This window comes from Semicossyphus pulcher, unplaced genomic scaffold, assembly GCF_022749685.1.
Source record: "Semicossyphus pulcher isolate SPU_LCO1_2020_fin unplaced genomic scaffold, fSemPul1.0.p SCAF_17, whole genome shotgun sequence".
Taxonomy (NCBI): Eukaryota; Metazoa; Chordata; class Actinopteri; order Labriformes; family Labridae; genus Semicossyphus; species Semicossyphus pulcher.
Genome location: NW_027211681.1, coordinates 12176440 through 12201408, shown reverse-complemented (window position 1 = coordinate 12201408; position 24969 = coordinate 12176440). Strand labels below are relative to the sequence as shown.

Here is a 24969-nt window from a genome sequence, read left to right as displayed (position 1 = left end):
GCGTTTTTTTTCCAGCGCTGTAGACGGAGGAAAATGTTTCTCATAGAACGTTTGAGATTAATTGTTACTCTGTCTGTACTCTAACTAATTATCACCTTGACAGGATCATTAAAATTGTATTATAGTATGTTTACTTGGATTAACCTATGCAGCAAAAATTTTGGTAAAAAAAAAAAGAAAGGAAAGGAAAATTTACGGTAAGCAGTAATTTGCAATGCCAGGAAGTGTAGGCCTGTAAAGGGAGTGTGTATTCCCTTAATAAGTAAAAGGCCTGTGCATTTTTGTCTGACAGTACATATTGAGTTATGTTGACCAAAAGTGTGTTTCATGTAAACATGAATGATTTTACAGATAATTGGACTGTTCTGTAAAACACTATGGGATTGTTTTATAGTCTTTACAGACTTTAGGAACAGTGTTAAGTCTGAACTTTATATGTGTTTAAACTTCTTTCATTTCTTACATTTTAATCAGAAGTACATTTTTTAACATTATGTTCCCATCCTTCATGGAAATTGACACTTGGGAACAACAGCATGCCTTCTGCACTCATGGGGCTAGAGAGTTTGTTTTTCGACTGCATTCCATGTGGAGCCCACATATGAGATAAGTACTCGTAGACGTTTCATGTATCATAACCAAACAGTAGCTGTGTTTGGATCAAAACATATATCTGTTGTATGGAATAATAACCTTTGGAAGACTTCTCGGAATAGACTCATTTGGCATTTTGATGCTACGCATGAAGCCGTTTCAGAGAAAGACCAACATCTCCTCTTTCTCATGACCTTATTTAAAAAAATTAATTGTTTAATAGAGATGCCTGTTTAAAAAAAAAAATTATTTGTTAATTGAAATGGTAATTAATTCTCTATCAAGTGATTTGATGTTTTTAACATTAAGATAACAGTTATGTACTTTGCAGTTTATAGGGTTATTTGACACTTTATAAATCAAGTTGTTTTTAATAAGTGCCTGTATTTTGTTCATGTGATATGGCCCTTTGGTTTCTTGTATGTGACCACTTACTTCTCAGAATAAGCCACTGTAAATTGCCAAAGTTCAAACAGGTAAATCAGTGGATTTTCTTCCCTCTCATTGGCTGAAACAACCATAAACAAACCACACCACCATAGCGCACTTCACATGGGCACAGACCCTGCAGGCTTATATAAAGCCCTCGTCCTGAGAACCTGCAGCTAGAAATAGGGAAACACGTTGCAGACAACTTGCATTTTGTTGCAGAATGAGACTTGAGATGATTGAAGTTTCAAGAACGCCTGACTTCTCTTATTGCGGAAACATGGATTCGATCTCAATGCACACGTCCCCTGACCAGGACCTGGGCTCTATGGCAGGAGGCAGAAGCAGGCAGAGGTCTCACTCCTATTACAGCCGAGAGGACAGTCAGAACTACGGCGTGCCGACGCAGACAGAGGAAACCTGTCTAAGACCTCGCTCCAGGTATGTTTTACCTTCAATTTAAAGACCTGTGCTGTTTTTTTTTTTATCCAAATAATGTTGAGACAACATACATGTTTACCTAAAGTTATGTGGGTTTGTGTTTTAATTTTGTGGCAGAAAAGTGACTACCCAGCAACAAAAACTAACTAAAAAGATGCATGAATTTGCTTCTCAGGTCCTTTTACAGTATTGAGACATCAGAACAAAATTCGGACCACAACATGGGAAACTCTACCTCCAGTCCACTGAAGCAGAAGGCAAACTTCTTACTCCAGTATCAAGTGAACAAAAAGGAAAATAAGAAGTCCAGGTCTAAACCAAACAAGCATTCTCCATCAAGAGAACTAAATTGTACGAAAATAACTTTTTGTATCGCATGTTTATCGACTCCCAAAAATGTGATTTTTAAAAAAATCTAAATTGTTTATGCGTGTTAATTATTCTCAGGCAGTAAAGGCAACCTGAAGCCTGTCTCGATGATGACCATCTCTGAGTCGGACAACTGGGAAATTTGCCCCAACTCGGGGATGAAGTACGGGCAGTTTGTGGACTGGGAGAAGATCGATCCTGAGGCCGCTAAAAGATACCAGCAGATCCTGAAGAGCGATCACCAGCAGCTGAAAACGATGGGCCGAGAAGGATTCTGGGAGATGCCTCATACGCTCAGGGCCAAAGCTTACTATCACATCATCCACAGCATCAATTCGATGTAATTGGGTTTAATACATTTCACGAAGAAGCATATATAAATTTGGAGGGATGGATATGACCTTGAGTGTGAACATCTGAATGTGTATTGCTGTTATGTTGCAGCGGGACAGTCACTCCAGACAGAGAGGTCTACTATGAATTGTCCAAGAAGCTTTTTGGAGAGCAGAAAATCAGCACCCATCCTGTGCCAGAGTACATGGAGGCAGGAGAAATACCCAGGTACTGTATTAGGATGATATCTGTAGATGTAAACTAGACATATTGGTGTCTTATATTAAAATAATGTTCCCTAAAATGTGACAATATTCTCCTATTCAGATACTGTCTCAACAAAGCAGGCCTGAACGCAGTTAAAAAGATCCTCCTCTGCCTCGGCAAATACTTCCCGGATATGAACTTCTGCCCCATCCTGCCTGAGCTGGTCTCCCTCCTCCTCCACTTCAGCCAGGACGAAGCCGAGTGTTTCCACAGCGTGTCCCGACTCATCTGCTACAACGACCCCAACAAGCGCTACATCGACCAGACCTTCCTCACCTACCGCGCCTCCTGTATGACCTTTGGCGACCTTGCCAACAAGTGTTGCAGAGGCATCCGTAAGCTGATTGCCAGCTCTCACCAGAACCTGTTTGAGTTCTACTCTGATTGGATCATGTGGATATTCGCTGACCTGCCGTTCACGTACGCCATCAGAGTGCTGGATGTCTACCTACTGGAGGGTTACAAGGTGCTCTACAGGTTTGTTTACCAAATTTTTACATCTGAAAGTACAATTTTAATGACAAAACTGTTAAACAACACAGTAAAATCACTTCACAATCCTTCTCTGTAGGGTGGCGCTGGCTTTGCTCGGCCTGTACAGAGTATCCGTGTCGTCTCGGGTGGCAGACGTGGAGGACTTCAGGACAGATATGAAGAGATTTGTACAGAACATTGCTCGTCACTGCACGGCCGAGAAGCTTCTGGAAAGGGGCTTCATGATCCCGATGGCCACGCGGAGAGAGCTCAACCTCCTGTTCAATGCCAACAAGGACTCCCTCATGCAAAAAGGAGTCAGCACACACCAGAAGAGGTGAGTCAGAACAATCAATAGGAGCGCAGGAAAACTGCTTATATTTATCTTGTTTCTATTTTATATTCTTATCTGTCGTTATGTTCCTAAAGGCAGTCGGTTGAGACGGTGGACTTTGACAACATCACCTCCAATGTTGTGACGGGGACGGAGATGAGAGTCGTGTGGGCCTGGATACCTGAGCGCTTTGCCCTGTTCAGTCCCATTAGACTGTTTAATACAGCTGAACAGGGAAGAAGTCTGGCTTCGTAAGTTACTTTATTTGCTCCTTTATTCCCATTTGGGAGACATAAAAAGAAGGACTTTACAGGCATTAATTATGGATGGAAGTTTTTCTTTCATTTATAAAAGCCTTTATATCTTTAAATATTATCTGTTCATAACGTGCATTATTAAATGAGGTCAGGGCATTGTGGGTCAGTTAGTGCTGAACACCGCGTACCAGCAGGGAAAAGCTTTCTCAGGTCTAATTACGTAACAGAAAGAGGCTGTGTGTTTACACTGTCAACATATTTGCGTCGAATGTCAAAGTCAAGTGACTAACAGTTCAGGGGTCAGTCACGTATGATGTTTGTGTAGAAAAATTTTGTGACACAGTAAAAAAGAAAAAGCAATTTACCATATAGAAGGGGATAATTAAGTTAATCAAATTAATGGATCTATTTTTTCTTCTTTAAATAGCAGATTATGGGAAACTAAAACCAACTAAAATGTTATTTCTTCTCTTGCATAGATTCTATTCACATGTGGAGGGGCACGAACCAGCGGTCTTGATCATCAAAACTGTGGATGAAGAGGTAATGCTATGTAATATAATGGATATTTGGATACATCTGACAAATGCTACATGTGATTTTTCTTATTAATTCATCCTTAGATTTAAAAAGAAGACGTCTTAATCCCAATAATGCTTATAGTAAGTGTATGAAATCAATTTTCTTTGGTAATATCCTTTATTTCTTAGGTCTTCGGTGCCTTCCTGTCAACAGACATGATAGAAAGAAGAAAGCACGACTCTGGGGGTCTTACATATTTTGGAACTGGGGAATGTTTTGTTTTTACGGTGAGACAAATACCCCCCTTTTTCTTCAATTCAAGCTCTATAACGTCATATTCAAGTGTGTTGTAACATTGCGTCTCAACAATAAATGTACTTCCTCTTTCAGCTTCGTCCCAGCATGGAGCTCTACCAGCAGGCTGTGGTCAACATCATGACCAGGAGAGCGCCCCCTCAGCAGGGCAGAGCCAGCAGTGGTGCTTCATCTGAGGTGCCAAATACTGCCTGGTGCCCCATCACCTCCACCATGACTCTGACCTGTCCCGCTGGAACGCCCCAGGACCCCAGTTACCTGACGATCCCCTTCACTACCCCCTCAGAGGAATCCATGACCGCCAAAGAGCCAAAGAGACACAAGGAACAGGAAGCCTCCATGTTCATAGCTGGCAGCGACAGCCAGCTTGTCATTGGTATGTTTGTTAAACATATTTTTAGGCGAAAAGAACAGACTTCAGAAACGTTCATAGTGTGTATGCAGTGCTAATTTATGTGTCCTTTCCAAGGTGGTGATGGGGGCCATGCACTCTGCCTACAGGAGGACCTAATGGGAGGATATTCAGACCCTTGTGACACATTCAAGAGCATCCCTCTCTGCAAGGGACATTTCAAAATCCAGGCACTGGAAGTGTGGGGCATCCAGAACTCTATTTCCTTTTCTCACAGTTTTCTCTCTCAGTAACAAAATGCGAGAGCAGCCTTTTGAATCTCTAGGGAAATGCATTTTTTTTTTATGCTGTTTTGATTTTTATTTAAATTCCAAATATTTATTACGTGGAATGCAAATTTATGCTCATATTGGAAGCAATCGGGTGAGATTTTACTTGACTTGTTGTTTACAAGTCAAGTAAAATCGGTTTATTTATGTATCACTTAAAAAACAGGCTCAAATGTAATATTTTTTTCTTGTATTCGAAATTCTCATTACATGAAGGCTGTCACTATTAAGGCCCATAAATATGTACTTGTTTTCTTGTTGTGAAAGTAATGAGTTATATTTTGATACCCTATATACTGTATACCTTTTAAAGATACTGCCCTGTCTACCAAAAATAACGTACCTACTCATTTTGGCTCTGCAGTAGAAGATATTGCTGCATTTAAGTGCTGTTGCAACTGCTGTAAATGTTAGAGCCACAACAAAAAGTAAAAAACGAGTCTTGTTTTGATTGTTTTCTGCTGTTTTTTGTATGTTTGACAATGTGGATTATAAAAACGAAAATACCGTAGATCTGAATTCAGTTGTAAGTCAGTGTATGATTTTGATATGTCTATTGTATCTATGGTCACTGTTTAACTTGGTATACAATTTTCTTAAAATAAAAAGAATAACGTGGTAGATAATAGGCACGTTGTTCTCGTTATTTCCATCACAATACAGAGCAGGCAAGGAGAGGTATAAGGAGGGGGAGGAGAACAAGACAATTATATACCAGTAGTAATTAATAACCACTCTCCTCCGGCATATTGTAACTTCCACATTTACGTGGGGCAATTGAAGGTAGCGTGAAAGGGACGGGCATGTAGCTTCTCTCCATACTGCAGAATCTTTACAAGCTGCAGCAACTAGCTCGCTTTAACCGAGATGTAGACTACATTTAAAACGTTTTGGACAAAAGATGGGACAACCTTCTTTTAAGGATTATTAGAGAGGTGGGACTCAATCTTGTATGCACTGCTTTACCTGATACGGCTGTTCAAGCTGGCCCGACAACAACGTTAGCTTTAGCTTGGTTAGCTAACTTCACTTAGCTCCTTCTACATGCATGTGTGCCCCAGATAAACAATCATCTATCCCGAGTTTTTTAAGCCACTTCCGCTAGATAATACATTGCGTTGACCTTACAACGATGGGGCTGTATGTGTCATAAGAAGGACACTCAATACAAAAACATTTAGCTTAGTTGCCCTGCCCATTTACAGATGTTACAGACATGTTGTAATCTACATATGGGCTGTATTTTTCGACATGCTAGTCCTGCTAATTCTCGCTAAAGTATCACCTTTAACATTTCACGTTTAGTATTGTTTTGTCTTTGATTTGGGCCTACTTCCTGGGCTTAAATAAGTTGTTGATGTGCAGTTTGATCCCTTAAATGTCTGCATTGTAAATAGGTTAGCCAAACAGCTGTTTAGGGATCATTATAAATAGCATCTATCTCAGCAGGCGATGGTGCTAAAAGGAAAACAGCCACAATGGGGCTTTGTAACTGCTTCAATCTCCTCTGGAGGGACTGGGTACCAAATGACTATCACTGCAAGTCTTATTACCTAGTTTAATATCTGTGAAATGTATTATTCATATTTTGAATATTCGACAATGTAGGCTGAGTATGAGAGAACAGCTGGATTGTTCTTCCTAAGCTTCCCTGCTGTGTCCTCATTATCCCAGCAAGGCCTTCTCTCTTATCCAGCGTGCAACATATCTGGCACTAAGAATACTATGGTGGCTAATAATCTACATGCGAATGATAAATATGACCACTTGACAATGATAAAAGTGCTCCGTAATGCAAAATGGGCTGTTATGCAAAAGGTTTAAATTACATTTAAACTTCAAATTATACGGTCTTTATTAAGACACTGAACACTTGCTCCACAACACTAATGTAAGCCTCCATTTCCTTCCTTGTGACTGTTTCTGTGTTGTATATAAATAGGTAGCAGTCATGGGCCCAGACACTGAATCTGTCCCTAAAACAGCATCTTCACAAGAAAGTAAGTGCTGATGATTCTTTGTACTGTTTTTGATTACACTCAAGAACCTAAGTAGTTGAATTCTTTCTTTCTTAACCTTATATAAGTGATATATTGGTCACTGAAAACAGAGATTGTTTCTACATAATTTTCTCAGTAAAGTATTCATTTTTTATTTGTTTCTTCCTCAGGTCCAGGAGAAGTTGTTGTCACGATAACCTCAGAATCCGATTCCAATGATGCATCAGCTGATGCTGAGTCTGACAACTCAAAACCGGCAGAGAGCAACACATCAGACAAGTGTTACCCCTGCTCCGCCTGTGATAAGGTATTTGACAGACCATCCAAGCTAGAGAGGCATAAGCCTGTACACACGAGGAAGCCGAAGACTGTTCATCAGTGTCAGCACTGTGATAAGAGTTTCACGCAACAAGAGAAGCTGATCCGACACCAGAATTGCCACAGCAGGACTAACAAGCACCCCTGTCCTGACTGTGGAAAAGTTTTTAACAGGCCTTCAAAGTTAGAGAGACATAAGCGCACACACTCAAAGAAACCCAAGGTGCCTCATCAGTGTCCGTACTGCATGAAGACGTTTAGTAAACTAAACAAACTTGTGCGTCACAAGCGAATGCACACCGGGGAGAAGCCGTTTACCTGCTCTGTCTGTGGGAAAGGATTTTCAGAGTCGGGGCACTGCAAAGCACACGAGAAGACGCACGAGGAGCAGCCGGAAAAACCTCACTGCTGCACCGACTGTGGGATGTGTTTCTTCAAGGCGTCAGAGCTCCGTCGGCACTTCCGCTCCCACACAGGAGAAAAACCTTTCAGATGCAGCCTGTGTGAGAGCTGCTTCTCCCGCTCAGAGGGACTTAAACGACACATGAGGAGCCACACAGGGGAAAGGCCGTTCAAATGCATAACCTGCGGAAAGGGGTTTTATTCTCGGCAGGATTTGAATATTCACGGACTGACCCACTCGGGGGAGAAACCACATCTCTGCCCTGTGTGTGGTAAAGGCTTCTCACAGCTGGGCAACATGAAAGAGCACGAACAAAACGTTCACATTAAGTCCGAGAAATACATTTGCAATGAATGCGGGGCAACATTTACACGGTACAAGTCTCTGACTAAACATCAGCGGACACACACAGGAGAGAGACCTTATCTGTGCCTCACCTGCGGGCGCAGGTTTTCATGGAGTCACTCTCTGAGCAGACATCGCAGGACACATGCACACAGACAGATGTCTATGGACACACCCAAAGACATGTCAAGTTTTGAAACTCCCTCTGAGAATCCTGGCAGTTGTTAAAGAAGTAAGCTCCTCATCACAGGTGGATTTTCCTGGAGCCAAAGTCAAGCTGAAATGTAACAATTTGTTGTACATTTAAAACTAATTTTGAAGCTGCATTACCTCTATTCACAGTGCTGCTTGTTTTATCTTATCAGCTTTTTGTCTCCAGATAATATTCTATTGATCAAAGCCCAAAGGAAGATTTTCTACCCTCAGTGTTTAATGGCGATGCAGGCAGATAAAAATGAATACATTTTATTTTACACAGGCATTTTCTGTTCATTATGTGAGCACAGATCGAATGTGGGAAAGCTGTTTACATCTTCCTTTACGACAGATTTGGACTTGCCTTTCGATAAGTGGAAGAATATTACATATTTTGACATTGATTACAATCTGTTATAAACCAAACTTATTGTTACAACCAAAGAAAAGTTGACCTGCCAGAAGGCCTAAACTATTTTTCATGCAAACAAAATTTTCCAAAATAAAATATGGGCCCAGTTTTTGCAGCTTTATATTAATAGACATGCCACACTATAGTAATGAAATCATTTTGTAAATGTGTGCTTTCAAAGGGTGACTTACTTAATCAGCACAAGAGAAGAACCACGAACATTAACCAACACAAGATTTGTGCATAGTTCAGTCCATAACAGTAGCTCTGTGATTTTTTTCTGTCATAAACAGTTAAATGCCAAAAACAGACGTTTTTGTACTCTTACATTATGTTACTTTCGTATCATTAAACCTGCACAGTTTTGTCAATGCCATGTTGACTCAGAGCAGAAATGTGCCGTCACATGACTTTTTTCACAGGTTTGAATTTGACCTCCCCACAGAAATGGAAACAGCTGCTGTGAGATCACTGACAGCGTAAGTTAAATGTTCAACATTGCTTTCAGACTCAGACTGCAGCAGCTGTTATGAGTGGCGTTTGTCCTTATCGCCTGTTAAAACTTATTTCAGTTGTATTTTATATTGAAAGTAGCATAAACAGCATATTGTGTAGTTATGTAATCCATTGATTTCTTTATGATACTATTTACGAACATATGAGCCTACAGGTGCATCACATTTTGGTGTAACTCACTGCACAGTAACAACACAATTGGCCCACTAGACCCAATAATATATTTTCAATAAAACTGCTTTAATGTATTTTTAGTTGTGTGGATAAATATCTGTCTGGAATTACATAAAAAATACAGCCACCAATAAACTGCCTTTAATTAGCAGCTTTGGCAATTAAAGCAATTTTTTTTTATTGCGTATGCATTTGTTAATGCGTACCAGTTCTGCTGTAGAAGGCTCCTCATGCTTTAGTGTGTTGTCAGGTCATTTAAATCGTTGCTCAGTCTCTACCAACAGCAAAGTTTTGTGTCTTTGTCCTGTAGTTGTTTCTTAACCAACAATATATATATTTTAAATCTAGATTTGTCTGCTAAAATCACCATGATATCAATTTTTATATTTTAGGGGTATCCTTATTTATCATAAAGCTTGGTTGGGTAATTTCTGTTGAAGGCAGATGGTTAAAACTGCTATTATGTGACTTAAATCTCTTTTGTCCTGTGTTTAAAAAGCTCATCCATGTAACAACGGTGGTGGTTTGATGGGTAAAGAGTTATCTCTTTGTCTCATATCAATACCATAATAAAAATAGTTTGAGGTAGGTATACGGGCATTTTATTAATATAATGAACAACTGTTATTCTTCCTGAGGGAACGTAAAATGAGACATACCCCATTAATTAGATATTTCTTGGTTTTAATATTTCAGTTTTTACTGTGCATATTCCAGAAATGTGTGCTGTTTAAAGTTACAATCAGCTACCTTTTACAAATGAAATATACACATTGAAAAGGACACTGAAATGGGTGACACAGAGGGTCAGTAAAGGTTTCAAGCTTATATTTTATGCTCAGGATGAAATATTTGTTTAAAAAAAAAAAACGGCAGCAAAACCTACTGCATGCAACTGTTTGTAAACTCTCTTCTTCTCTTCTTTCAATAGGTTTGTGTTCTTGTTGTTCGCTAATGTTGTCTAACAGTAGCGAATTAGTTATTAAATATGTCGTTTTAAACAGCAGTGAAAAGATTGTGGGAAAATAACGGGCTATACCAGTATCTTTTTAAGGACAAAACATTTCCGACGGCACGTGAAGGCAACGTGGCCGTTTCACCGGCCAATAACAGTGGCCAGTAGAACCCCAGCTGTTGCTAGGTAACGTTTGTTGGGTGCTACTAGTTGGCTAGGCCTGTTTGGGAAAGACGTTAACGTTATACTTTATAGCACAGTTTAATTGAATTGACAAAAGAAGAGTTGTCTTAACATTTAAGATTAGAAAGAAAAGGAAGAAGGTTTTCTGCGATGGATCTTGAACCACAGGTCGTGTCTAAACTTGAATTGGAGGCTGTTATTGGGTTTAACGGTAAGTTACCCTTCAAACTTAACGGTTTTTACAAGCTAGATACTTCGTGTCAACATTTGTAACTTAAATGAAGTTGCTAGGTAAACGGCTAGTTTGCACATTTCAATTAATTAAGAATAATTAATTAATTATCAAAATGAATGTTTATTAGATTTTAAATTGACCATAGGGACGTGGCAATATGCGTAACATTTCTTGGTTGGATGTTAAACTGCTGTCTGCTCATACATCTTTTAATAAGAGACCATCCATCATCATAACAAATGATTTATCTTTCCCCCTTTATTTATTAGTACATGTTTGATCTTATGTTATCTTTGTTTTATCAGGGCATGTGTTTTCTGGCCTGAGAGTCCATCCAGACAGAGAGCACCTGATCTATCCTCTGGGCAGCACAGTCATTCTGAGGAGAATCAAAGATGGCAAACAGGAGTTCCTGCAGGGACACACAAACAATGTGTCCTGTATTTCAGTGTGCAAAAGTGGATCTTATATTGCCTCTGGACAAGTCAACTTTATGGGCTTTAAGGTAGCTGTAGATATGATGCATGTTCTTTCTGTAAAGTATGTCAAGTAGTTTTTGGTTAATTTCCAAACAGCAGCTATTACACGTTCTATTTGTTTCCCATTTTGGTGTTGTGTAGTAGGCCTACATAAATAAACAGTCATTAATGTTGCATCAGGCATATGTGAGGGGCGTTGTCATTTATGTAGCATGTAAAGCATTCTGAATAAATATTTACATATCCCTAGGCTGCCATTATTATCTGGGACTACGCACAGAAAACAATCTATGCTGAGCTGGAGCTCCACAAGGCGAAAGTAGAGGCACTGGCCTTCTCTCCAAACGACAAGTACCTGGTGTCTCTTGGTGGTCAGGATGATGGCAGGTAAAAATCAACGCTTGGTGTTTCAGGTTGTAGTTTATATAAGACCCACAGTACACTTTGCACTCTAAACTTAAATGTAGCGTCACAAACATACTCACATAAGAACAAAGTGTTTGTAAAAGAAAACAAAATGACTTTGCCATACATTTTTTGTGTGTGTTTTCAGCATAGTGGTGTGGAATATTGAGACCAAACAGGCCATCTGTGGGAGCCCAGCTTCAGCAGCAAGTGCCGGCCACTGCCTCGCTCTGCAGTACTCTAACACAAATAACAACGTGTTTGTGTTAGCTGGGAGGTGAGGTGTTCATCTTTCCTTTCAAAGTTTTAAGAAAGCCAATTATAGTTTTTTTCCCAGCATACCTAAATTTAAAATGTGGTATCTTTTAAGCTCCTACTATTTAATGTTTATGCCGTTCTCATTATTATTCTCTGAGATTTTTAATATCACTTGTCTGTTGTGGGCAGCGGAACACTGCGAGTCTGGGAACTGGACCTCCGAAACAGAAAGATCAGGCCCACAGAGTGTCGGACTGGCAAGATGAAGAGGATTGTGAAATGTGTCGAGGTATGATGCCATTTTGAAAACCATCTGAGATTTGCAAATGGCTAGAATTGCACAAAAGTCAAGAAATGATTGGCGTTACAGTTGTAGTAGATGCATTTTGGTAGATACACAGCTAGTAGTGTATAAAGACGACAAGCATAGTACACACCAGATATGGTATGGGTCATGTTAACGTGTTTATGTTATTACACAGATTTCGGAGGATGATCAGTACATTTTCTGTGGCACCACCAGTGGAGACATAATGAAGATCAACCTGAAGACAGGGCTTCTGATTGACTGTGGTCCAGAAAAGACAAAATACAGCCTGGTAGGTCTGCGCAAAAGAAAGGCATTACATTCCAAATTCCTTTACAGCTAGTATCTAGAAAATGTAATTAATAAAAATGGGAGCTTTTTGTTTTTACCTTCTGGAACTAATGGAACAACCCAGGCCTTTCAGGATGAATTGTTTATAATCAAAGACATCCATCCATCCATCCATACCGCTTATGCTGAGCCAATCCCAGCTACCATTGGGCGAGAGGCGGGTTACACCCAGGACTGATCACCAGTCAATCACAGGGCTGACACATAGAGACAGACAACCTTTCACGCTCACTTTCACACCTACGGGTAATTCAGAGTCACCAATGAACCTAATGAGCATGTCTTTGGACTGTGGGAGGAAGCTGGAAATTTAAAGCAGGAATCGTTTAGCTGTGAGGCAACAGCGCGAACCACAGCCCACATACGAACATGAAATGTCATATGTTTCCTGTACATAATAACATAACGGGAATGTATCTTAATACTCAGTGTTTGTGCCTTTTATGCAGGGTGTCAATGTCATTAGGACACTGAAGTCTGGGGACCTGCTTGTAGGCTCTGGATCTGGCACCTTCACTCTTTGTTCCAGGACTAACTTCAAAATTCACAAGTGAGTCCTGTAACTGCATTAATAATACATGCTGTACAGTAAAGTTTGACAGCTTTTTTGTGTATATATTTTTTAAATTAGACTAGATATTTAAGATAAAAAATATAATCTTTTTTTCCCTCTCCTCCCACATTAGGGAAGTCCAGCTGGAAAAGGGGGTGACCTCCATCGCTCTCAGAGGAGAGGGCCAGCAGTTCTTTGTTGCGACAGAGACTTCTCAGATGTACTGCTTCAGTTATGATGACTTCAAAGCTGAACTAATTTCCACCAGCCACAACGGTGCTATCAACGATGTAGCCATATGTTTGTGAGTGTCAGACAAACAAGTCAGGGAGAAGAATCAAAGTCATCAGTGTTTTTATGGTTCAGAACGGAGACTCAGTAGACAGGATATAACAAATATTTAGCTTGTCTTGTTAACAGAAATTTTCTCTTGCACCAAATTATAACAAATACAAACAGTTTCCTCTCTCTCAACTGCAGTATAACAAAAACAACTCTTTTTTTCTGGATTAAACATTTTAAGCGATTGTTCATAGCTGTGTGTCCTTCCTCAGCCCCCAGCGTTAATCTCAGGCATCTTTCACAATGCATGACTTCAGTACCCCGTTGTGCTCACTAGAGGGTGACGTAGTCTTGACTCCTCCAGTCCATTATATGCTTCGAAAAGTATTTAATTGGGTTTAGATATTTTGTACACATAAAGCTCACATGCCTTAATCTCAGGTTACATTCCCACAACTTTCATTCCACATCTGTCTGTTTGTCATTTCTCCCAGTGGAACATCTGAATTGTTTGCAACGTGCTCTGCAGAGGACATCAGGTTGTGGCACATAAACAAGCCCAAAGAGCTGCTGCGCATCACTGTACCAAACATGACCTGCAATTCTTTGGACATCATGATGGACGGTCATAGCATCATCAGCGGTAGGAAGTCATAACTACGTACAATGTGTTTGATGCAACCTGCAACTTGCTTTCCCCTAGTTTTCAACATAAACTAAAATTGTACTTTATTATAGACTTAATCAAATGTATCTTCCTTATAACTGACTTTTATTTGTTTTCTCTGTCTTCTAGCGTGGAATGATGACAAGATCCGTGTGTTTGCTCCGGAAAGTGGCCGTCTCATGCTCATCATTCACAACGCGCACAGAATGGGTGTGACAGCCATCGCGGGCACCAGGGACTGCAAGAGGATCGTCAGTGGAGGGGGAGAGGGGCAGGTCAGTAAACATAACAGTGATAAAACTCAAACATGTACAAGTTCAGAACATGGCGTTATGTTCAGTGATCTCATCAGATGAAAACGCAGAGCAACACATTAAAATTCGACACGAGCTCCATGAAATTTTCCATTTTAGAATTGCAATTCCTCCCAGTTGTCAGCAAATGATTGCATGCAGACACCATGTGTAGACAACAAATCGCAGTTTGCTGCATAAGAAACTATTCTCCCGACAGTTTTTTAAATTAAGAAGCCACATGGTTTGAAAGAATGATTACCTACTTTTCTTCATTGCTATTTAGCTGGCATTTATTCCCAGCTCATCTGTTTTATAACACAACTAATAATGGCCCTTTAAGTGAAGTCTTAAAACTTTAATTGTTTTTTTAATATGTTTTGAATTTTTGAGGAAAATTTAAAGATGCTTAACGTAAGTGGTCCCAGGATATAATCCATTATATGTCCATGATACACATTTATAACTATACAAACTACACCTGATATATGTATATTTTGCATTATAAATCACTGAAACAAAGAATAAAGAGTGCGTTATTAGCTGTCTTATCTAATGTAAAATGGATATCCTATGTCTTTGAATGAGTCTGAGTTAACCTGTTGTAGGTGCGTGTGTGGGAGCTGCAGTCACATGGCCATCGGCTGCTGGGGACCATGAAAGAGCACAAAGCCATGGTCACCTCTATCAAAATCAAGAGTAACGACAAAGAATGTGTCACTGCCGGCTCTGATGGAGCCTGCGTCATCTGGGACATAGTGTGAGTAACACATTTGCGACACACATCTCACAAATACAGTATATATCCTCTTTAAACCTTTATCCTTAGATAGGGAGTGCATCAATTAGTGTGAATCAGGTATTTAAATTCCAAGGGAAAAAAAAACATAGTGTACATTATTCAGAATGATGAACATAGCCCGCAGAGGGAAGAAAAGCTAAGCTCTGGTACAGTAGGAATAATATGAAATCCAGTGCATTCTTTATGCAGAAAGCTTTAAATCCTTTAATCCACAGGCTTCTTCAGTGAGGAGAAAAAAAACTCTTACGGTGGTCGTATTTCACCATCCATCCTCTCTCTTCAATGAATGAGTCTGTGGATTAATGGCAACAAGACTGTGTTCCTCAAGAGTAGTATGGATGTACTTCTTATGGCTGTTTACCCACAGCCTGATGAATTATATTAAGAGAACAGCGTTAATGAATCTAAATTGACTTCATGTCCAGCCTGACGCACAGTCATTTTAGTGTTCACAGAAGAAACGTGTGCGATGTGTGTGTTTTATTTCCATGCAGGTGCACATTGCATTTAACGGCTTATTTAATGTATAACTACACAGATTGGCTTGTATGTTTTTTTCCACACTAGACTGCATTTTACAGTTCATAATGACCTTCTTATTGCTTTACTTGTTGAAGTCACTATTTCCTCCTCTTCTGCATTTCCTGCTGCAGGCGGTTTATAAGTCTTCAAATGGTGCTCTCCAACACGCTGTTCCGGACTGTGTGCTACCACCCAGAGGAATATCAGATCATCACCAGCGGCACAGACAGAAAGGTGTGTTGGAAATCCTCAGTGCTCTCCCTCAGCTCAGCCAAACATTGTTATGTAATGTTTGAGCATTTATTTGAAGAAGAAAAGTGACAATGTACATTAATCAACATTCAACCAAAATGGAAATGTACCCGAGTTAGCCGAGACGCTGGTTTCCATCTGTCGTCCCTTTTGCCAGATGTTGTTGGCATCTTAAAACAACAAAAACAATTCAGTAGGAACCATAGTTACAATACAGACAACGTTAAACAACATGAGTGGACAGAATCTGATTCACAGGTGATGTGCAAACAGATGGAGCAGTCAGAGTTGACATTTTGATATGATGGGGACTCTCATAGGCTGCATTCATACTGCAGGCCTTCATGCTCAATTCCAGTTTGGGGCTCATATGTGATTTTTATGGGGTCAGTGTTCATATCTATTTTAGAATGTGACCCAGGTAATATATCATTGTGAACAGAAAATTATTTAAAAAAGACACACGTGCACAAACAACAATAACAAAAGACGTCACATCCGCTGACATTCGTTTTATGTAAAACATGGATGGCTCTCGGGAGTTGGGAGTTTGGATGTGCAGAAACTTTTGTGCAAGTAAGCAACATATCCATCAGAGACGGGCAACATGGACAAGAGCGGCACTTTTCTCTCGAAATATTTTAGAACACATTTCGGTTTGTGTATGTGACTTCAAGTTTTGACTGGATAGAGGCATCTCCCCAAATAGCAATTAAATCTATTTTGCTGCGTGTTGTTGTCCTTCATGGTAAAGTGGAAGAAGGAAGTCTTCTTCTTCTCCTTTGGAATCACTCCTGGATATGTGCATATTACCAAGGCAACACGGACCAATTCCGATTTGAGTGTTCAAATACAAGTCCCATGCAGGTCATCATGCAAGTTTTTGCTGTTCACAATGATTTGAAAAAATCAGATGTGTCACATTGGCAGAATAAATCGGAATTTTAGCTGCAGTATGAATGCAGCCTTGTTGACTGTAGTACTGAATTCCATTGATGTGACGCTCTGAAAGAAAAGATGGCCGGGCTAAAGGCACATTTTCTGAATGGGGTTGTGCTGCACCCGTAGTTGCTCAGTTTGCGGTAGATTTGAAGAGGATTAAACCAGATTTAAAGGTGATGAAATAACTTTACCTATCATCCCTGCCAATATATAGCTTTACTATGGTCAGAGAAATCTGTCAATGTATCTCTCTAACCGAAGATTTGGTTGGTTTTAGGCACAGGCATGTAAGATGTTTGTTTTCCCTGAGGGTCGACACTCAGCAGTCATGCCTCACAGGAAGAAAAATGTTATGACTGTAATGACTGAAAATCCCTGAGGGTGCAGCCAGACTGGCACTCAACAGTCAACATAATCTAGATGTCTCATTATGCTGTGAGTGTTATTATAATCTCCCCTCAGCGTGCATGAAAGAACTACCAGCTCTGGTAAGATCAGCATTGAGGAAAACAGTGAACACTTGCACAAACACACACACACACACTTCCATGTCCACAGATTAGTTTGAAAAGCTTAATTAAACCTTTGTGCTGGCTGTTAGGCACGGTGGCAGAAACACTCAGATGTGTAAGTCTGTTATTTTGTGGGTAATTTTGATTAACTCGGCTCAACGTATTTGCATAAGGTCAGAAGTTCACTGTGGCAGAATGAAATGCTTGTTTCCTTGATTGTGCTCTTCATCCACACTCCTTGAACCCCGGCCACACACTAGGCCCACACTGTCGCCTCCTCTGCATGCTGAGAAGTGAGGACAAGTTGTGCTGATTAACGCAGCGCTATGGATGTGCTGAGCGAGCCGAGAGAGAAAGAGAGAGAAAAAGGAGGGATTCAGGAAAGAGGGTGAGAAGAGAGAGTGCTGTGGTGTTCGTGCCTTCCTGCGGATGTGCCCATGCCACCCGAGTGCCAGCCAGATCCACCATCTGCTCATCCCAGGACACAGGCGCTCTGTCTGGGAGAACAAATACCAACACTCTGCTCTCTCTCACTCCCACCCTCCATCACATCCCAGCATGCCTCTAGGAGTAAATTCACAGCAAGCAAACCAACTGAGAGAAATAGAGGAGAAAAATAGACAAGGGGAGTGGAGGGTCAGGCAGAGGCTGTATTAATGAGATAGAATAGAATGAGGGATGAGGAAGATGATGCATGTTGATGGTGCATTCAGGGGAGACAATATGGTGCGAACTGTTTGTCTTTTTAGGAAGACGGGAATATACTTGAAAGTTGTTTTATTTGCGTTGTATCCAGTTATTGTTCAGGGTTTTTTCCCTTAAAGGCAAATGTGAATGCTGTCACACCAACAAAATAAGCTGCCCTATCATACATTCTAATTTTGTATGGTTTAGTTTTAATATATCTACGGGAACAGTTAGCATCAGGACTTAATGATGCTAATTTTGTCTGTAGCTACAGTGACTATACTCTGATTGTGGCCTCATAAGCTGAGTAGTATACAGTAGGCCTGGCGTTTTGGACTCGCTCTTGCTTGCAGCGTGTAATTAATTTCCTGGTGGCCCATGTTGTGGCGGTAGGCCAGTTTCCAGGGCTGAGGTGGAGGGATCACAGATGGGCCAAGACAACTCGCACAGGTGGGAATCTCTAATAAGCTGCTGAAATGAGATAAGAGACGGGGGAGAGGTTGTGACTTTGGCAAAGGAGCAAGAGATGGAGGGTGACGTGAGGGAGAAGGAGGAGTGTTACAGTTGACTTTGGAAAACTGCACAGAAATGTATTTTGACTGTTGTGATAAGATGTCCTGCTTTGTTTCCTGTCGGGGAAAAATATTGTATGTTGTTATTGGTAAAGACAATAGCTGAGCTGAGCGAATTTGCACATTCTGTTCCCTTGTAAACATTAACTTCGGATTTGTTTCTCAGTTAAATAAAGATGGATTTCAGAACTTTGTCTTTGGTGGTTATAATGAACCATTCCCCCTTTGGTTATAGCTGTATTTTTCTAAATTATGTTTTGCAAAGTTGTTTTGAGGAAATTATATCTGCAAGAAAATCCATCTTAATAAGCCAATCTGTGACAGAAACAATGCCGTTTCAGAAATGTTCCTGTGGCTATAAAGGGCCAGTGAGAATCACTTTGCAGTTGTGAAACTATAAATACACGTCTTTTTAGCTAAGCCTTTTGTTCCTCTTTTATGGCATAATAACAACAGTATTGGATATGCCTGTGTTAGATTACATCTCCCCCCTGTAATGCATGACAGGCATTGTGCAGAGAAATGAAACCCTGTTTCAGAGGCTATTCTTACAAATCTGCTTTGTATAACGTGAACCTTTTCTTTTAGAAATATCCAGCCTATGTAATGCTGCTTATGAGTTCATATAGTTTAATGACTTGGAAAACTTCTGTATATTATTTATAAGAAGCACTACAGTTAGATTTTTTTCAGTTACCTTTAAGTGTGTTCTGTAGTTCTTGTAACACTTGACTGACTTTGATGTGTGATCTGTTTAGCCTGTTTTACCACCTTCAAATGTCTCCTGGAGTTTTTAACACACAAAGGGATTGAGATCAGTGCTGCGGTGTGAAACTCATTCACACAGGATGACTCAGAAAGCTGTTTTTAATCATTAAATCCACCTGGCCCTTCATTTACTGCACCTAACTTTTAAGATGCAATCAGGTTGGTCATATAAATAACAAGAAAGCACCCTTGTTGGTGTTCAGCACTGTGATGTTTCTGCCGGCTGCACTATAAATAACTTCAACTAACAATTGCCTTTTGTGAGACTTTGACAGCTATAAAGCTCTGGGGATGATTAAATCTCATTTGGATCAGCAGACATGGTTCCAATAGGTGTGTGTATGTGAGAGAGACGTTGATAGATTTCAGTGCAGAGTAAAAATAATAAAGCTGCGAGGGGAACTTAAGGTCAGATGTTACCAAAATAGGAGATAATGAGGTTTATGATGATGTAATAGAGACATAGCACAGAGACATAAAGATGATGTCATCTGCATTATCTGGATTGTAAGCTATTAATCTGTCCCAGCATCTGCACCCGTCAATAACAAAATCGTTCAAACTACAGAAATGAGATAAAAAAATAATGTGCCATTTATGATGCAAACTTTTCCACGATATTCACGATATCAGTCCACTTAACACATTTTTAATTCTTACATACAGATACCAATACAATACAGATATGATACCAATACCAATAGGATACCAATAGGATACCAATACGATACAGATACCGATACCGATACCAATACGATACAGATATGATACCAATACCAATAACAATAGGATACAGGTACGATTCCAATAGGGTACAGTTACGATACCAATAGGATACAGATATGATGCCAATACCAATACCAACAGGATACAGATACAATACCAATAGGATACAGATACAGATACCAATACCAATACGATACAAATATCGACACCAACACCGATACAGATATTAATACAAATACCAATACTGCCTAAAATGCGCCCAGCATTATCTGCGAGTATGCCAGTGAATGCACCAATCCAATACCATAAATTATTGTGCATTTACATTTTACAGTTACAAACAACAACAGTGTGCTAGCAGAGACCGTGATGCTGTTGAATCTGTTTTTTTCCACCAATAATATGTATATTTTTTAATTACACTAGTATCAGAGGGGTACGCGTTGCTGGTCAATACTTAGAGCATATTGGAATTGGTAAAGGGAAGGAGAAAATGGTGTCGGAACATCTCTACATATATTTATGTCTTACATAAAAAATGGCAGTGATGAGCAAATGTGGGTTGTATGAATTCTGCAGCTACATGTCAGTGTTTCTGTGTGTTATATTCCTATTCAGATTTCCTACTGGGACGTGTTTGACGGTTCTGCCATCAGAGAACTGGAGGGCTCCGACTCCGGGGCCATCAACGGCATGCACTTCTCACAGGACGGTAGACACTTTGTGACAGGTACGGCCCATTACACAGCTGCTGCTTGTTATGTTGCTGCTTTAAAAATGACATTTTCCTATCAATATAATTCAACCGAAATTAATGAGTCAGTTTTACACTCGACCAAGTACACTGCAGATTACCTGTGTGCTCAAGTTCAGGTCAAAGAATCTTTTTTGTGACAATAGCTTCAGCTTAGTCAGTGTTTGAGTTACTGTATATTTCATCATTTTCTTTACTCTTGGATATTGTTGACTGTGTTGTCATCTCCTCTGCTGACACTTAAATGCATCCTCACCTCACACTCCTCTCAAGTTACTGACATATCTTTCACCTCTTTGTGGCAGGGGGAGATGACAAGCAGGTGAAGGTGTGGGACTACATGGAAGGGGAAGTAACCCACGTAGGGATTGCTCACGGCAGCAGCATCACCAGCGTAAAGCTCTGCTGCAACAACAGTACCTTAATCAGCACCAGCGGGGATGGAGCCATTATGCGATGGAGGTTCCCTCACCCTCCGTCTTCCTCTTAATGTGACACGATGAGATCTGGACTCGAGAAGAAATCCAGTAACACCAAACCTTTACTGGAATTTATCCGAAAATCCCTCTTTCCTCTTAGCAAATGTTCTAATGAGAATTCAACAATCTTACATTCAAATTGCAGAATGGATTCACACTCTGACAAAAGGAAATAAATATAGTTTGATGGAGCTTTTTCATTTTTCAGCAGAGAAAGGACGATATATGCAGAAGGGAAAAGATTACATGTATTGAGCAGTGTAGTCTCTTAAGTGGTGATTCCCCGCAGGAGCTGAATATAGGTGGGAACTCAGAGCTTGCATTTAAAATTACACTTCAAGGCACAAGAAGGTATTCTTCACATCAAAGTGTCTGCATAATTCTTCTTCACACTTTTTTTTTATAACAACAGAATTAATGGCACACGATACGTTTTCTCGGTGCAGATGAAACCATCAGAATATGCAAAAACGAGGCTATATCATACAGTACATTAAACCGACTCGGATATGATTCCTGTAGAGAAAAAGGAGGAGGCTCTGATTCTTTGCCGCCTAAGCGCACGGCTGCTGTCAGCTAATCTATCAACAGCAATTCCCTGAAGGATTCTGGTTGAAGAGGGAGGTGGTGTACAGCAGAAAGCCTTTCTGACTGTCTCTGATCTGAGCCCATTCTCCTCACTATTGTTCAAAATGGCTCATCTAAATTATTAATACCTCACCCCTGCTTCCCCCAAAAAAGGGAAATGGTAAACCTGCAGTATAAAGCGAGTCAGCTAAAAAAAACATACCCTCGTTTTATCTCTCTTTGCCTTTCTGCACCCTGCCTTTGAACAGGTGTTGGCCATTTTCATAAGGAAGAAATAAAGTTTGTGTTTCAATGAATGTACCATGTGTGCATGTTTCCACAACAATGCCGATAAAGGAGAAATAGAAATGCTGAATGGGGCTCTGACAATCTATTTCAATAAATCAGAACATCTGGCCCACTAAATTCAATCTTTAGTACTGGTGAGCTGTGAAATTAAGCTGCAGATGATTAGATCGGGAATGCAGCCCAAAAGATGCTGAATCCCCATTGTAAACCAGAGCCACACATTAAGTGTCTGGCTGAATGCTTCTCTAACATCCATTTTACTTATTTTGTGGAGCCTCTAGAAAGCTCCACAGAGTCTCACACATACATTCTGCTGTTGTAGCAGCAGCAGCAGCTTTAATGTGTGTGCGAGCCGTAGCCAGGCTATTTATAGGAAGCTATACGTGTGTCTGTGAAAGCTGGGGTGTTATAGACAATTTTTTTTAATAGCAGGATGAAGCAAAAAACCTCAGTGAAAAATGTACACAATGAGCAGTTTTACTATCACTTGTCATGTGTAATTAATGCCTCCACACTCTGGCTAGAGGCTCCATTTAAAGGCTCTCCTGGCTGTTTAGGATTCTTCCACTTTAAAAGCGGATCATCCACTCCTTTGCAGTTTTCTGTCACACCCTCTGAAGTTGTTAAGACAGGTGATGTTGTAATTGGTCCTACAGGGGGCAGTTAAAGGCTTCAGTGCTTGACACCTATTAAACATAACAACTTCCTTGTTCCCTGTGTAATAATAAACCAGCCTGTTAAGTTTTATGTTATCTGTTAGTCCAGCAACAGAGTGAGAGTATTTCCTGCTCATTGAATCAAGCTTTCTGTTGTGAGAAACAGAAAGTCATTTAATCCAGGTTAATTAAATTCAGGTCTGAGGGGCGGGCAGTAGACAGGATCCTCCAAATAGAAAGTTGTCCATTGTAGCGCCGTAGACAGGAGGGAGGGAGGGGGGGGGAGTGAAAGCCCGGCAGCGCACGATCCAGCGCTGAGATCCATCGATGAGGAAGTGTAACTGAAGCTGCGATGTGGAGGGAGGTAAGCAGCTCATCTGTGTAGTTCCTGGAGAGACCGTGACTGGTGACCGTACTGTACTGGGAATTGTCACAATGTCGAGGGAATATTATCAGTGATCATGTGCCTTATTGGCGCCGATTCGGTGCCATCTCAGCGGTGAGGTTTGTGGAGGGAAGGAGAGACGAAGAGGAGGAGGAGGGGTAGACAGCCTGGCAGACAGGTGCGACTCCACTGCCTGTTTCATTTTCTCTCGGTCCTTTTCCAGCCATGGATACCCGCAAGGAAAACAAGGTAAGAAAAGCCATGAAACCCAAAACGACGAAGCGGAAAGAGAAGAAATACAAAACGGGGAGGTTTATCAGGAGGAAATCGCTGCGGTCTTTTGGGAATTTCATGGGAAGGATCCTTAAAACTTTGGGCACTTTGGCGCACTTTGGCGACGCGGAACCGCCGGACCCAGAGGACGACGATGGCGGCTTCGGGCAGAGCGCCTCGGGAGGCTTCAAAGACGACTGCTCGCCGGTGTGCAGGGAGGGCACCGTGAAGAAGATCTCCACGGTGTCCTCCTCCCACGGCTCGGTGAAAGACAGGCTGTCGTGGTGCTACGGAGACAAGACCCCCGGGGTGCTGGGGCTGAAGAACCACGGAAACACCTGCTTCATGAACGCCGTGGTTCAGTGCCTCAGCAACACGGACCTGCTGGCAGAGTACCTCGGGCTGGAGCAGTACAAGTTGGATATAGTGAGCCACAGGAGGCTGAACGGGGAGGCTGCGAGGGGCGACGAGCGGCAGGCGGCCAGGGGAGAGGTGACCGAGCAGCTGGCGTCGCTGGTTCGAGGGCTTTGGACGCTGGAGTACACGCCGCAGCTGTCTGTGGAGTTCAAGGTGAGGACGGAGAGGGTGCTGGGTGTTTTTACATTAGGTTTCTCATTATGTCACAGGGTTGTTGTGTTATTTCTTCTGTCTTAATGCCTACAGTCAACCTGTGGTGCTATTGAGGAGATAAGGTAAGGTAAGAAATGACTTTACAGAGTGAGATAAACTGTCCTTTTCTTTTGGACTTATCTACACATATAGTTACACATTTATCAGAAAAAAGTAGTGTATTTACTTTTAAATGCATGTTTTACACTTTAAACAGCAAGGTGGATAACACCCTAAATCCCCACCTGGATAAAGCCAGTATGGGCCCAGACTCCCAGAGGCTCCAAAACCCCAGGGTAAACCCTCCAAATTGTTTTGAGGTTATTTCATGAACCACACTTTTCCCCCCTAGGATTGTACCCTACCAAAGAGCAAAAAACACAGGGCCTTAAGGTATTCTAAATCAAATTACCACATACTAATTGACACGCAGCAAACCTGCGTACAGGTATTATTCCAGCGCAAGAGCACTGGTGGGTTCCTTGGTCTCCAGACATAATGTAATAAAGCCGCTGTGTGCAGCACTCCGCTGGTACTTGGAGAAGACAGGGTGCATATTGCACAGAGAGACGGGGTCAATAGGGGCTCAAGAGGAAAATGTGTGCCCCAGGGCCCCCTGTGGGCCACACCAGCAATGCATAAAGAGATTCCATTACCTTCAGGCCAGATTACTTATACACATTCTTCTCCTGGAATTTCCCCAGTTACCAGCCAGAGAGTTTATTTTCCTCAGATTAAGTGTTAACTTGTGCGTCCTGTTCCCTGCCACCACTCAGCAGCGAGCCTATAGCAGCGCTGCAGGCATAT

General features: G+C 41.1%; 4 protein-coding genes across 4 annotated transcripts in view; all 4 read left to right on the top strand.

Annotated features, from left to right (window-relative positions):
- The first annotated feature begins 1215 nt into the window (after positions 1 to 1215).
- Positions 1216 to 5631, top strand: LOC138594850 (TBC1 domain family member 24-like). The gene is made up of 11 exons (XM_069666110.1): positions 1216 to 1464; positions 1640 to 1815; positions 1912 to 2173; positions 2278 to 2394; positions 2494 to 2910; positions 3005 to 3244; positions 3337 to 3492; positions 3978 to 4041; positions 4209 to 4307; positions 4411 to 4711; positions 4805 to 5631. The coding sequence occupies exons 1-11, from the start codon at positions 1247 to 1249 to the stop codon at positions 4978 to 4980; spliced, it is 2226 nt and encodes a 741-aa protein (XP_069522211.1). The 5' UTR covers positions 1216 to 1246; the 3' UTR covers positions 4981 to 5631.
- Positions 5632 to 5845: 214 nt separating this feature from the next.
- Positions 5846 to 9512, top strand: LOC138595003 (zinc finger protein ZFP2-like). Its single transcript, XM_069666318.1, has 3 exons — positions 5846 to 5951; positions 6959 to 7016; positions 7187 to 9512. Exons 2-3 carry the CDS (start codon positions 6968 to 6970, stop codon positions 8308 to 8310), a joined length of 1173 nt encoding a protein of 390 aa, XP_069522419.1. The 5' UTR covers positions 5846 to 5951; positions 6959 to 6967; the 3' UTR covers positions 8311 to 9512.
- A 1155-nt stretch (positions 9513 to 10667) lies between these two features.
- Positions 10668 to 21374, top strand: cfap52 (cilia and flagella associated protein 52). The gene is made up of 14 exons (XM_069666639.1): positions 10668 to 10728; positions 11058 to 11257; positions 11482 to 11618; positions 11785 to 11913; positions 12084 to 12183; positions 12377 to 12493; positions 13002 to 13102; positions 13239 to 13409; positions 13882 to 14030; positions 14184 to 14329; positions 14956 to 15107; positions 15803 to 15905; positions 20749 to 20860; positions 21190 to 21374. The coding sequence occupies exons 1-14, from the start codon at positions 10668 to 10670 to the stop codon at positions 21372 to 21374; spliced, it is 1863 nt and encodes a 620-aa protein (XP_069522740.1).
- Positions 21375 to 23202: 1828 nt separating this feature from the next.
- usp43a (ubiquitin specific peptidase 43a) overlaps positions 23203 to 24969 on the top strand; it is a 125969-nt gene continuing 124202 nt past the window's right edge. The window contains exon 1 of the mRNA XM_069666076.1: positions 23203 to 24123. Within this exon, the coding sequence (XP_069522177.1) occupies positions 23506 to 24123 (618 nt within the window). The 5' untranslated portion in view covers positions 23203 to 23505. The remainder of the gene's footprint in view (positions 24124 to 24969) is intronic.

Coding starts and splice junctions, on each gene's coding strand:
- LOC138594850 (XM_069666110.1), top strand. CDS start 1,247: ATGAGACTTGAGATGATTGAAGTTTCAAGAACGCCTGACTTCTCTTAT. Junction 2,395..2,493: donor GAGGCAGGAGAAATACCCAG/GTACTGTATTAG, acceptor TCTCCTATTCAG/ATACTGTCTCAACAAAGCAG. Junction 3,245..3,336: donor GTCAGCACACACCAGAAGAG/GTGAGTCAGAAC, acceptor ATGTTCCTAAAG/GCAGTCGGTTGAGACGGTGG.
- LOC138595003 (XM_069666318.1), top strand. CDS start 6,968: ATGGGCCCAGACACTGAATCTGTCCCTAAAACAGCATCTTCACAAGAA. Junction 7,017..7,186: donor AACAGCATCTTCACAAGAAA/GTAAGTGCTGAT, acceptor TTTCTTCCTCAG/GTCCAGGAGAAGTTGTTGTC.
- cfap52 (XM_069666639.1), top strand. CDS start 10,668: ATGGATCTTGAACCACAGGTCGTGTCTAAACTTGAATTGGAGGCTGTT. Junction 11,619..11,784: donor GGTGGTCAGGATGATGGCAG/GTAAAAATCAAC, acceptor GTGTGTTTTCAG/CATAGTGGTGTGGAATATTG. Junction 13,410..13,881: donor AACGATGTAGCCATATGTTT/GTGAGTGTCAGA, acceptor CATTTCTCCCAG/TGGAACATCTGAATTGTTTG.